The sequence below is a fragment of the Lutra lutra genome, chromosome 6 (assembly GCF_902655055.1).
Source record: "Lutra lutra chromosome 6, mLutLut1.2, whole genome shotgun sequence".
Lineage (NCBI taxonomy): Eukaryota > Metazoa > Chordata > Mammalia > Carnivora > Mustelidae > Lutra > Lutra lutra.
In genome coordinates, this window is record NC_062283.1 from 16,794,743 (window position 1) to 16,808,190 (window position 13,448).

The following is a 13,448-nucleotide window of genomic DNA, read 5'->3' on the forward strand; positions in this document are numbered from 1 at the left end:
GCCTTTAGCTTTTCCCCCTTTGCCCATCACTCTACTGCCCCAAGGCCGATCATTCACTAACAGTGATGAGGATGAGGTTGATGATAGCTGACATTTACTGAACACCGGATTCTATGCTAAGTGCTTTGCATACATTTCATTCACTCTCTACAGCAACCCTATGAGAACAGGTACAGTTACTATAGTGATTTTACAGAATGAAGAAAAGCAGAGAGCATAGGAGGGCCGGGGGCCTCCTGGCAGGAAACACACTCAGGTTAAGAAAGAAGTCATTAAAAAAAACAAACAAAAAACTGGTATGTTCAGGACAGACAGCCTTGGGTTCACATTCTAGCTTGGTCACTTACGGTGATCATTTAAGCAGGTTCTAAGAGCCACAAGGTGTGGATAAAATAGGAATGTAAAGGGGCATTATACGGACTCAACAGGATTATCTGTAAAGCTATTATGCAGCGCTTGAAATAGTCAATACTCGAAAAACGGAATCCAGAAATGGGAGGGGTGTAGTATTCGTTACTCTCTGGTGCTTTAAAATATTCACCTTCTGACTATGAAACTTTATGATGCGTCACCAGGAAATCTTGGAAGCTTTGCTACTTACAATCAGTCAGGATATATTCCTTCCTTTCTCAAAAAAGAAGTGGGCTCAGCTGGCCAGAGGATACACTTAGCACCTCTCAGTGCAACAACGTCAGGTAAGAACAACTTTATAGTTTTTGAGATTTCTGATCAGAAAGGAGCTCTTTTGAAGTTTATACCATCACTTTCCCCAAGTGAAGACTTTTAAATCAGTCTCATTAACACAGTTTTAATCGTTTTTGGCAAAATGTCCTTTCTTCTTCTGAAGCTGTGGTCTGAGGGTCTGTCCTAAGTGCTCCCTCTGCCTAAATGGCTCCTCTCTGCCAGGCACACATTATGCCGTTTACTCTTCACAAGACTGGACGAGGGAGCCCTTCTACAGAGGAGGAAACTGACATGAAGCAGTTTACCTAGGGTCACACAGCTGGTCAACAGTGCGGCCGGGACAGCAACTGGGTCTGGGTAATTCCAAGGAACATGCTGTGCTAGCCAACGAGACGGAAGATGGCATCCTTCAGAGCTTTCCACCTGGCACCTAGCCCAGAGGGGAAGTTTAACCAATGCTGAGACACTATCCGTGTGCCATTTCCTCTGCAGTTCCACTGCACTGAACCGAATGGTGACAGGACTTCCACACCACACTGGCTTTGCAACAGTGAGTGGTAAAGGACTGATTCCTCGGTAGCGTGGCAGGACAGCCACGTTCAGGGGTATGCCCTTGATCATCAGGGTCGGGATTCTCCCATCCAAGTACTAACCAGGCCCGACCCTGCTTACCTTCCAAGATCAGATGAGATGGGGTACGTTCAGGGTGGTATGGCCAGAGACCAGGGTCATGATTCTGTACTTGAGCTTGACTAGATCTGGCTGTGAACATTCTCGAAATTATTCTAATCTAAAATAGAGGTCCTCATGAAAGTGCCTAAAGGCGAAGGCAGATAGAAGTTTGGTAAGATACAAAGTTGTAGTGTAATAGCGAAGTTCACTTGAAAAGTAATCTTGGGTTGTGTCCTAGCCAGGGGCTTATGTTAGAACTCCTGATCCAAGCTGCCAGTCTTTAAAGGTCACACTGTTGGAGCTAAAACTGTAAAAAGCACTGGACGTCTATAATTTACTCTCCCTTAACACAGAGTAGAAATAAATAGTACTTAGTTACCTTATCTGTGAAGAATTGCCTCCTTATCCCTCTGCTAAAACAAAATATGTAAGTGAACACTTGATATACAGCTATGTTGTTTTTGTTTTTTTTTTTTTCAAAGCCTCAGGTATTTTAAGCCAACCTTATGGTAAGTCACCAGCCATGGCTTAATAGCAATTTTAAAAATAAAAGCAGAAAATCATAATGTATCAAATAATAATTTGTTATCTGAGTACCTGCTCTTACAAAGTGAAAGTAGGTGTCTTTAAGACTATTTTTAGGGATGCCTGGGTAGCTTAGTGGGTTAAGCCTCTGCCTTCGGCTCAAGTCATGATCCCAGGGTCCTGGGATCGAGTCCCGCATAGGCTCCTTGCTCAGCAGGGAACCTGCTTCTCCCTCCGCCTCTGCCTGCTGGTCTGCCTGCTTGTGCTCTCTCTCTCCTTCTGACAAATAAATAAAATTTTTTTTTTTAAAAAAGACTATTTTTATAAGATACTGAAGGCCTTTACATGTTAAGTATTCTGTCAGATTAGCATGCATAGTCCTATCTACATTTTTTTAGTAAATGCTTTCTCATAACTTTTTATCTCTTCATTTACTCTGCTCATCAGATTTTCCTACAGATGGTGGTAGGAGGATAGGTAAAAAAAAGAAGTAAATAATCATTCTCGTGGTCAAGGCAAATGCTTAGGAAACCACTGTTCTGTAAGAGATGAGTCCTCCAGCACTCCCACCCGGGTGGCAGTTTCCCACAAGAAAACAAAACCAGGTCATTACCTTTTTTACTCAACTATTTCCCCTTCTCACGTAGCCTGCCTCCCTCTCTGCTCCTCCTTGTCCTCACTCTCCTGTTTTGAGAAGAAAATGCAAATTGCTTCCAGCTTTCCCATGTAATCTCTCATCCCAGACTTCCTAACGCCACCACCTCCCCTTGCTCTGACGGTAACAAGGACTTTAAGGAGGGACTTCTTTCCTGGACAGCCACCCTTTACAAGGGCAGGGAGGGCCCTGATCTAAGTGCACTACATTCATTAACTTGACTACAGAAAGTACTATTATCATGATCTGTTTTACAGAGGTTCTGTTTCTTGCTAAAAATGACACAGTGGTGGCACTGATTAAATTCTTAACTACAGGTGAACATCTTTCCTTCAGCACACGTTATTTTTTACAAGAAGTTAAATGCCCCTGATGGGAGGCATGTGGTTCTTAAATGCACAGCAAACCTTAGAGGCTTGTCTGCCCCATGCTCAGGACGTGCGGGGTCTGGTCCGGCAAAGACACAGAAGCATATCTTGCCCTCCCACCAGATCTCGGATCCTTTGTCAGGGCCTAAGTTCTTCAGCAATGGTGCTTGAATCCTAAAACTATTATCTTTCAGATAGGAATCTAAATGTCAACACTGTACCCTTCTTGGCAAAACAATCCCCTCTTCCAAGAAGGTTTTAAAAGTATCTGCCTGGACAGGGTTTCAAATTCATTTAGGACTTGACATAGCTATGTCACGACCCCAAATCCCTCATTTTGTACCCCAAGGTCCTCACCCTATTAGCCGAAGGGTTTCTCTGAATCACCAGGGCTTATGGCCTGTCTCCCTCCCCACCTGCCCTCCCACCAGTGCTATCATCCATGCCCAGTACCATTTTGGCCTATAGACCTCAGGTTTGGGTTCACAAATTTAACACACTGGCGCTTTTCTACACTCCCATGGGTTAGAAGTAAAGGGCCATTCCTGGAAAACTTGGTTAGTGGTTTCATCAGTTTTTCCTTAACAGTTAAGGGTTGTTGGCTCTTCTAAAACACTTTGTCCCTGCTTCATTAGGTAGCTTTCTGTTAGCTTTAACCCGGAGAACTTTAAACCTGGTAAGAGTGAGAGGACAGGACAGGGTGTTCCCTGGGCAGTTCCTCACTTAATGCTATTCCCCGTTGAGCGGAGGTCAGAGGGACAATGGACCCATACTGCTCCTATAATGTTCCCTCTACTCCCAGGTTTAGAGAAAGTATAGATATAAACAACAACAAAAACAGGGAAACCATGTACGTGAATATGGTATAGTGCTAGGTGTACAAAAGGGTTAAACTCATTTCAAAATTGACCCTTAGAAGTTTAATCCAAGTGTGACAGCCACCACACAGTGTGAAAAGATACTTAAATCTCAAATGGACAGATCAAACATCCTCTTGAGAGAGAACACCTGACAATCTGCTGTAAATGTGAAGTGAGGGTGGGTGAGTGAAGGACTGGAGAAGAGACTGAAGTTCTCTACAAAATGATTTACTGCTTTGTCATTAAGATGTTTAAGCAAGTGTAGCTTGTAAATTGTTCAGGTAACAACAAATATTTAACAAATTAAAATTTCACAAAGGTTTGGGATCTTAGGAATGGCTCACCTTTTAAAGGAATTGTTTTCATCCATCATTTTCCCAATTAAAAAAATGAAGTTTCTTGCCTCTACAGACCCCATTTTCATGTTTAAAAGAAATCTACAATGGGATCCCATCCCTGGAGCTCCATGAGACCAGAGACTTATAGGATTGCAAATAAATTTTCTGTAGTGGGTATTACATTTGAGTATTAGATGTAACCACTGTGTGACTTTACAAAGTCACTGACACTGTGGGTACTACCTGTTGAACCTGACCCAGAATTTCTTGGTCATCCTGGTTGATGTTGCCTACCTAAATGTGTTAAGGCATTTGAGTAAACCCAAAAAAGAAGTGGCAGCAGTATCAGAACTGTAAACCAGAAATATTGGCTCTTAAGCTACTAAGAATTCTTTATCAACAGAAGAGTATACTAGAATTTTTAGTTGTAATATTTAAAAAAAACTAGAGACCACTGAACTAATCTTTTAAAGATAAACTCTGGATTCCCCCATAAAATAAAAAAAGATAAATTGCTTGATTTTAAATTTGTTAATGAAATGAATAAAATTCCAACTTCCAACTCTTATTTCTTCCAGAATATACCTGGAACACAAAACCTGGTCGGGGGCAGTTTTCAGGACGTACTTACAATCCTACAGCCAAGAATCTAAATATTGTGAACCGTGCACAGCCGGTTCCCTCCGTGCATGGAAGGACAGACTGGGTGGCTAAGTATGGCGGCCACCGGTAGGAGTCTCGTGTGAAGCCCCGCAGCACTGCTCCAAGGAACCCTGCAAGTCCCCTGACCCTAGGAAATGTCTACAGATGTCATGTCTATTTCTACTGAGTTCTGGAAGAAATATGCAGTAGTGGGTACTTTGAAGAGCAAAAACCACCTATTTTCTTTCCTAGAAATGAAATGCATATTCTTAGGATTGGTTGCCCACAGTGCTGATATACGGGTAGGACTTTACAAAGTGTTGAATAAACTATTTGCCAAAGTATCAAGTATTTGATCTACAAATTAATAGTTACTAAGTATGATAAGAATCTTTTTTTTAAAAAAAGGCCTTCAGAAAGTGTTTAGAGTGTTTTATCTGTTTTTGCTAAACTAATTTAAAATTTTCTCAGTTGGCCTCAAAGGATTGTTTTTTTAATAGCAATTAGGTGGACTTCTGGGGGCTGTCAGTTATGGTTCTTATCTGGCTAAGGCTCTACCCTACCAGTTTGGCAATGGCAAAAGACGCTCATTTATCATATGCTTTTCTACTTTGAAATTATGGAAGCGATGGTTAATTCCATCTTGAGCAGGATATCTTTCCCAGGAATAAATTTATCTTTAATAATAAAGATCTCAAAATTATGTCACCCAATTTTAGTGGAGAGTCTGTTGTTTGATTTTGACCAACACAACTCCCATGAATTCACGGTGACTATCAAACCCAATGGCTTGAAGACTCCCAGATCAACCAAGTCAAGGTTCTCTCATCTTCACATCATTAAGAAAGTTCTTGAAACTGTGATGTATGTTCACCATACTTTCAAAGTTTTTTTCATATATTTCATATATTCATATATATTTGAAAGTTCACTTTCAAAATACTTTGCTTCCATGTTCCTACTAGACACAAAAATGAGGTGTGCCAGCTTGTCCCCCAAAGCAAACTGTTGCTGCTGCAGATCACTGACCTGGCTCTGACCTTGACATTAACTCTGAAGAGCAAATGCATTCAGTTGCTATAGCAGTGATTTCACTTAGTACAATTTTTTTTTCCTTTAATTTCTAAACTGGCACTTAAAATACACATTTTGAACTAGGGACTACTCTATTTAAACCTGCCATTTTATGGACTGGACATTAGTACTGTATATTCTTTTTAAAGAATAATAATGTTATCAACTGCTATTTTTATGTATTTTCTGACTTTGTAACAAATCCTAATGTAATTGGTATCATCTTGTGGACATTATCCAAAGACATCATAAAATGATAGTAATATGGTATTTTTGTATAGAAGATGCAGCTCACCTTGTTGAAAAATGTTAAAATCTGAAGAGTTATTTATGTTGATGGTAATGGTTATATATATTTGTACAGTTCTAATTAATGTCTCAAAGCTAAAAAATTATTTTGTGTTACTGGGAAGCTTTTATACTTCTCAAGAGATATTAAAATAAATATGGTTAACTGGTATGTTTTCTTTATACTTTTAAACTTTATACTTATACTTTGAGGGCTATTTGTCATTTTCATTATAGACTTTTGTTTTTCTAGCAGTTTTAGGTTTATGGAAAAATTCTCTGCAAAGTACAGAGTTTCCATATACCCCCCTTCAGGCCCGTCCCCAAATTTTCCCTATTATTAACATCTTGCACTAGTGTGGGACATTTGCTGGAACTGATGAGCCAGTATCAGTACAACTTTAGTCCACAGTTGACATTAAGGTTCATGCTTTGTCTTGTATATTCTGTGGGTTTTGACAAAATACATGGCATGTATCCACCATTACAGTATCCTAGAAATTAGTTTCATTGTCCTAAAAATCCCATGTTCCACCCATTCATCCTTCTCTCCCACCCCCCAAACCTCTAACAACCCACCAATCTTTTCATCTCCACTGGGCTCCTGTTACAGAATGTCACATAGCTGGAATCATACACCAGCGTCTTTCATTTAGCAAGATGCATTTAAGTTTTTTCCATGTCTTTTCTTAGCTCGATAGCTCTTGTCTGTTTATTTCTAATACTTCATGGTATATATGCACCACAGTTTGTTTATCCATTCACCTACTGAAGAACATCTTGTTTTGAAGTCTGGGCAATTATGAATAAAGCTGCTCACCCCAGTAGCAATCTAGCATCCAGATCTTGAATTCTAATACCACCGTCCAGTAAAAGGAACCAGGGCTTTCTGGAGAGATGGCTGATTCTAGTACTGAGCATGAAATAAACAAGCTGATACTGGAGATCTTATAGTGTTAGAAAGTAACAGTTACAAAAAACAAAAACAAAAAGCCAACAAGCAGAAGCAGCCCACACTGATGGTCTAGGTAAAAGACATAGGAGCTCCTAACGGAAGAGCTTCTAATGGCCCAAACTGCAACAATTTGAGAAAGAAAATGAAGAAGTAATTGTATTATAACCCAAAGTGGGAAATACATATCCTGGAGTCCATACTGATATAAGTAAATAACTGAGTAGGGAAAAGAGACAAATCTCCTATGCAGAATCCCAAATAATTTATATAGACACTCTGCCCTCAAGGAGGAAGAATACAACTCCCTAGTCCTTAAGTACAGAATGTGCACAGTGACTTCCTTTCAAAGAGTACAGTATGGGAAGGGGGGAAGAGGAATAACTTCACAGTGGGGAAGCCTGACTGAATACTACCTGAAGCCAGATGATCAAGGTCAACAACAATAATACCTCATTCATATATGTCACCTTAATATTCTGTGATGAAAACAGCATTTTAACTCTGTGGTCTTCCTCCTAAAATTTCCTAACTCCAGACTAACCATAAGGGACACACCAGACAAATTCTAACAGAAAAGCATTCTACGAAAGACTTGGTCTGTACTCCTCAAAACTCTCAGAGTCATCAAAAACAAGGCAAATCTGAGAAACAGTCATAGCCAAGAGAGCTTAAGGAGATATGACATCTCATTGTAACATGGGATCTTAGGTGAGATCCCATAAAAGAAAAACAGTATCAGTTTTTAAGAACTTAGAAAATCTGAATAAAATATGGACTTCAATTAATTTACCAATATTGATTCATAAGTTCTAACAATTATTTCATGCTAACCTAAGATATTAATGATAGGGAAAACTAGGTGTGAGGTATGTGGGAACTCTGTACTGTCTTCTCAAAATGGTCCTAAAAAGTGTATTTTTAAAAAGAAGATTTGATCAATTTATAAATGCAGCAATATTTACTAAATGCCTACTAAGTACTAAGTATAGTATATACAGTAGTGACAAAATGGTCATTTTCTCTGACCTCACAGAACAAATATTCTGGAGGTAGACATTAAATAAACACATATGACATTGTATACTGGCAAACTATGATGGGGTTAAGGAAAAAAAAGCAGGACATTAGGGAGACTAAAGAAGAAATCTACATGTTGAGAGACAACCGAATGGTTTTAAGTGCAGGAGTCAAAATATACTTGAAATATATGCCTCACCTGCTGGGTAGAGAAAGAATTGTTGAGCCCAACCACGAAAACGAGTCCTACTAGAAAATTAAAAAATGGTGAGGTTTAGACTTCTATACTGGCAATAATATGGAGCAGAGTAAGTATGACTGTTAATAGAAAGCTACTGGGTTTTAGTGTTACTCTTTCTTGCTGCTTTACAGAACTTTCTCATTAGTTCAGTATGCTTTTAACTGCTTGTCTTGGGTTTTCTAGATAGATAAATACATTAACTATTTAAAATGTTTAATTTCTTGATTTTTCCAGCACTTATACTTATTTATTTCTCATGTTTTATTGTTTTGTCTGGTGTCTCTAGAATAATGTTATCTTGTCAGTAGCAGCAAATATATGATTATTTTTAACTTTAACATAAAGCCACAAGACTAAATAAATGGTAGCTAATAAGAACCTAAGGCACATAATATGCTCGAGTGAGTCAAAAAGTACTTATATTACTGTCAAATTAAATTTGCTCAGACTGTTACCTAATTTAAAAATACATAAGAAAAAGGTTCTATTTATCATAGTAACAAAAGCTAAAATATCCTACAATCTTAACAGAAATACAAAAAACTAAATGAATGTAACTCTAAAATATGAAGATATTAGAAACAAAACAACCAGAAAACAATGTACAAAATGGTAACAAGGATGTATCAATAATTACTTTAAGTTACTTTAATTGGCCTTAATGCTCCAATCAAAACACACAGGGTGAAAAGATTAAAAACAACAACAACAAAAAAACCACACAAGGTGGCTGAATGGATAAAAAAAAAAAAAACAAGACCCATCATACTGTCTACAAGAGACTCAGTTCAAATCTAAAGACACATGCAGACTTAAAGTGGAGATGGAAAAGATATTCCATGCAAATGGAAAGAAAAAGCTAGAGTAGCAATACCTACCAGACAAAACTTTTTAAGCAAAGACTGCAACAAGTGTTATTACATAATGATAAAAGTGTCAATCCAAGAGAGGATAGAACATTTGCAAATATTTACATACCTAACACAGGAGTACCTAAATACGTAAAGCAAATATTTTAACAGACATAGGGAAACTAACAATAATAAAGTAATAATGGAAGACTTTAATATCCCACTTACATTAATAGATTATCAAGACAAAAAAGTCAAAAGTAAGGAAAAACTGCCCTTAAGTGACAGATCAAACCAAAGAGACTTATTAGATATACACAGAACATTTAATCTTCAAGCTGCAGAATACACATTCTTTTCAAGTGCACATTAAACATTCTCCAGGATCACAGTAGGATCTCATGAAACCACAAAACAAGTCTCAATAAATTTAAGACTTAAATCATATCAAACATCTTTTCTAAGCCCAATGAAGCTAGAAATCAATTATAAAAATAAAATTGAAAACAGGGGTGCCCAGGTGGCTCAGTGGGTTAAGCCTCTGCCTTCAGCTCAGGTCATGATCTCAGGGTTCTGGGATCGAACCCCACATCAGGCTCTCTGCTCAGCAGGAAGCCTGCTTCCCTCTCTCTCTGCCTGCCTCTCTGCCTACTTGTGATCTCTATCTGTCAAATAAATAAAATCTTTTAAAAAAATAAATAAAAAATATGGGACGCCTGGGTGGCTCAGTTGGTTGAGCAGCTGCCTTCGGCTCAGGTCATGATCCCAGCATCCTGGGATCGAGTCCCACATCGGGCTCCTTGCTTGGCGGGGAGTCTGCTTCTCCCTCTGCCTCTGCCTGCCATTCTGTCTGCCTGTGCTTGCTCTCTCTCCCTCTCTCTCTGACAAAAAAAAAAAAAAAAAAAAAAATCTTAAAAAAAAATAAATAAAAAATAAAATTGAAAACAAAAAACCCACAAGACATGGAGACTAAACAGTATGCTACTAACCAACCAATGGGTCAACAGAAAAAGAGAAAATCAAAAAATACCTTAAGACAAATGAAAATGGAAACCAGACTTTCCAAAATCTACAGGACACAGAAAAAGCAATTTTAAGAGAAAAGTTTATAAAAATAAGCAAGAAATAAAAATCTCAAATAAATAATCTAACTTTACACCTAAAGGAACTAGAAAAAGAACAACAACAAAAAAGCCCAAAGTTAGCAGAAGGAGGGAAATAATAAAGATCAGAATGGAAATAAATGATCTAGGGAGAGAGGGAGGAAGGAAGAAAGAGAGAAATGGAAGGGAAGAAGGGAGGGAGGGAAGGAGAGAAGGAAGGAAGAAAAGAAAAAAAAATTATGAAGCTAAAAGCTGGTTCTTTGAACAGATAAACAAAATTGGTAAGCCTGTACCCAGACTCATCAAGATGAAAGAGACCAAATAAATAAAATCAGAAATGGAAAAGAAGTTAAACTGATACTACAGAAATACAAAGGATCGTAAGAGACTTCTAAAATTATATGCCAACAAACTGGAAAGCCTAGAAGAAAGGGACAAATTCCCAGAAACACACAACCTTCCAAGACTGACAATGAAGAAATAGAAAATATGAATAGACCAATTACAAATAATGGAATCAAAACAATTTAAAAACCACCCAAAACAAAAGTCCAGGACCAGACAGCTTCACAAATGGATCCTACCAAACATTTAAACAAGAGTTAGTAACTATCCTTCTCAAATTATTTCAAAACACTGAAGAGGAAGGAGCACTTCCACACTCATTTTATGAGGCCGGCATATCACTTAAACCAGACAAAGACATTACAAAAGAAAATTGTAGGCTAAGAGCCCTGATGAACAAGGATGAAAAAATGCTCAAAAATGATCAGAAAACTGAATTCAACAATACAAAGGACCATACACCATGATCAAGTAGGATTTACGCCAGGGATACGAGAACGGTTTCAAGATCCTCAAATCAATCAACATGATACATGTTAACAGCAACAACAACAAAAAAGGATAAAAATCGTAAGATCATCTCAACAGATGCAGAAAAACCATTTGACAAATTCAACATCCATTCATGATTAAAAATGATTAAAACTGTCAACAAAGTGGGTATAGAGGGAACAAACCTAAACAGAATAAAGTCCATATATGACAACCTACAGCTATCACCATGTTCAACAGCAAAAAAGTAAAAGCTTCTCTAAGACAAGGAATGAGACAAGAATGCCCACTCTTACCACTTTTTTTTTTTAATTTCTTTTCAGCGTAACAGTATTCATTGTTTTTGCACCACACCCACTGCTCCATGCGATCCGTGCCCTCTAATACCCACCACCTGGTTCCCCCAACCTCCCACCCCCCGCCCCTTCAAACCCCTCAGATTGTTTTTCAGAATCCATAGTCTCTCATGGTTCACCTCCCCTTCCAATTTCCCCCAAATGCCTTCTCCTAACTCCCCATGTCCTCCATGCTATTTGTTATGCTCCACAAATAAGTGAAACCATATGATAACTGACTCTCTCTGCTTGACTTATTTCACTCAGCATAATCTCTTCCAGTCCCGTCCATGTTGCTACAGAAGTTGGGTATTCATCCTTTCTGATGGAGGCATAATCCTCCATAGTGTATATGGACCACATCTTCCTTATCCATTCGTCTGTTGAAGGGCATCTTGGTTCTCTCCACAGTTTGGCAACTGTGGCCATTGCTGCTATAAACATTGGGGTACAGATGGCCCTTCTTTTCACTACATCTGTATCTTTGGGGTAACTCTTACCACTTTTATTCAACATATAGTGCTGGAAGTCCTAGCCACAGCCATTAGGCAAGAAAAAGAAATCAAAGGCATCCAAATTGGAAAGGAAGAAGTAAAACTATCACTAGTTGTAGATGACATGAAATTATACATAGAAAATGCCGAAGACTTCACCAAAAAACTATTAGAACAAATGAATTTCAGTTAAGTTGCTGAATACTAAATTAACACATAAAAATCAACTGTGCTTTTTTACAAACTAACAACAAGCTATCAGAAAGAAACTTAAAAAACAATCCCATTTATAAGTGCATCAAAAAGAATAAAATACCCAGGAATAAAACCAAGGAGGTGAAAGACCTGTACCTATAAGATACTGATGAAAGAAACAGAAAATGACATAAATAAGTAACATATACTAGGCTCATAGATTGGAAGAATTACATTGTTAAAATGTCCTTACTACCCAAAGCAATCTTAGCAATTCAATGCAATCCTCATCAAAATATTAAATGTATAATTCGTGGAACTAGAACAAAGAATCCTAAAATTTTTATGGAACTACAAGACCCCAAACAGCCAAAACAGTCTTGAGAAAGAAGAAGAAAGCTGGAGGTAAGGTCCCTGATTTCAAACTATACCACAAAGCTACAGTAACCCAAACGGTATGGTGCTAGCACAAAAACAAATACATAAATCAACAGAATAGAGAGCCCAGAAACAAACACTCACACATATGGTCAATCTATGACAAATGAGGCAAGAACAGACAGTGGGTAAAGGACAGTCTCTTCAAAAAACTGTGCTGGATAGCTACATGTGACAGAATAAAACTGGATTTCTATTTTATACCATATACAAAAATAAATATAGATTAAAGACAGACATAAAACCTGAAACCATAAAACTCCGAGAACACCACCTAGGCAGTAAGCTCTTTGAAATCAATCTTGGCAATATTTTTTAGACCAGTTTCCTATTCAAGAGCAGCAAAAGCTAACACAAATAAATGGGATTACATCAAACTACAAAAGCTTTTGCAGAGAAGGAAACCAACAAAATGAAAAGGCAATCTAATGATGGAGGAAGATATCTGCGGCAAATCATGTATCCGATTAACACGTTAATATCTAAAACACATAAAAATCTTCTACAGCTTAATATCGAAACACTAATCTAATAAGAAACAAGCAGAACTTGAATAGACATTTTCCCAAAGACATACAGATGGCCAACAGACACATGAAAAGATGCTCAACAGCAATAATCATCAGGGCCATGCAAACTGAAATCACAATGAAATATGATACCTGTCAGGAGGGCTTGTATTAAAGAGAAAAAAAATAAGTGTTGGTGAGGAGGTCAAAATGTAAACTGGTGCAGCCTCTATGAAAAACAGTATGGAGGTTCCTCAAAATATTAAAAATAGAACTACCATGCAACCCTGCAATTCCACTTCTGGGTACTTACACAAAAACCCCGATCCCAAGAGATTTATGTACCCCTATGTTCACTGCACCATTA

General features: G+C 38.0%; 1 protein-coding gene across 4 annotated transcripts in view; it reads left to right on the top strand.

Annotated features, from left to right (window-relative positions):
* MAK (male germ cell associated kinase) overlaps window positions 1-6,259 on the top strand; it is a 64,877-nt gene extending 58,618 nt beyond the window's left edge. For 2 of the 4 annotated variants that reach the window (XM_047734736.1, XM_047734735.1), the window contains exons 13-14: window positions 576-695; window positions 4,681-6,258. In XM_047734736.1, coding sequence (XP_047590692.1) covers window positions 576-695; window positions 4,681-4,835 — 275 coding nt within the window. In that variant the 3' untranslated portion in view covers window positions 4,836-6,258. Of the gene's footprint in view, window positions 1-575; window positions 696-4,680 lie in introns of all 4 variants that reach the window. The other 2 variants (XM_047734740.1, XM_047734737.1) reach the window with 1 other exon arrangement.
* Window positions 6,260-13,448: the final 7,189 nt, after the last annotated feature.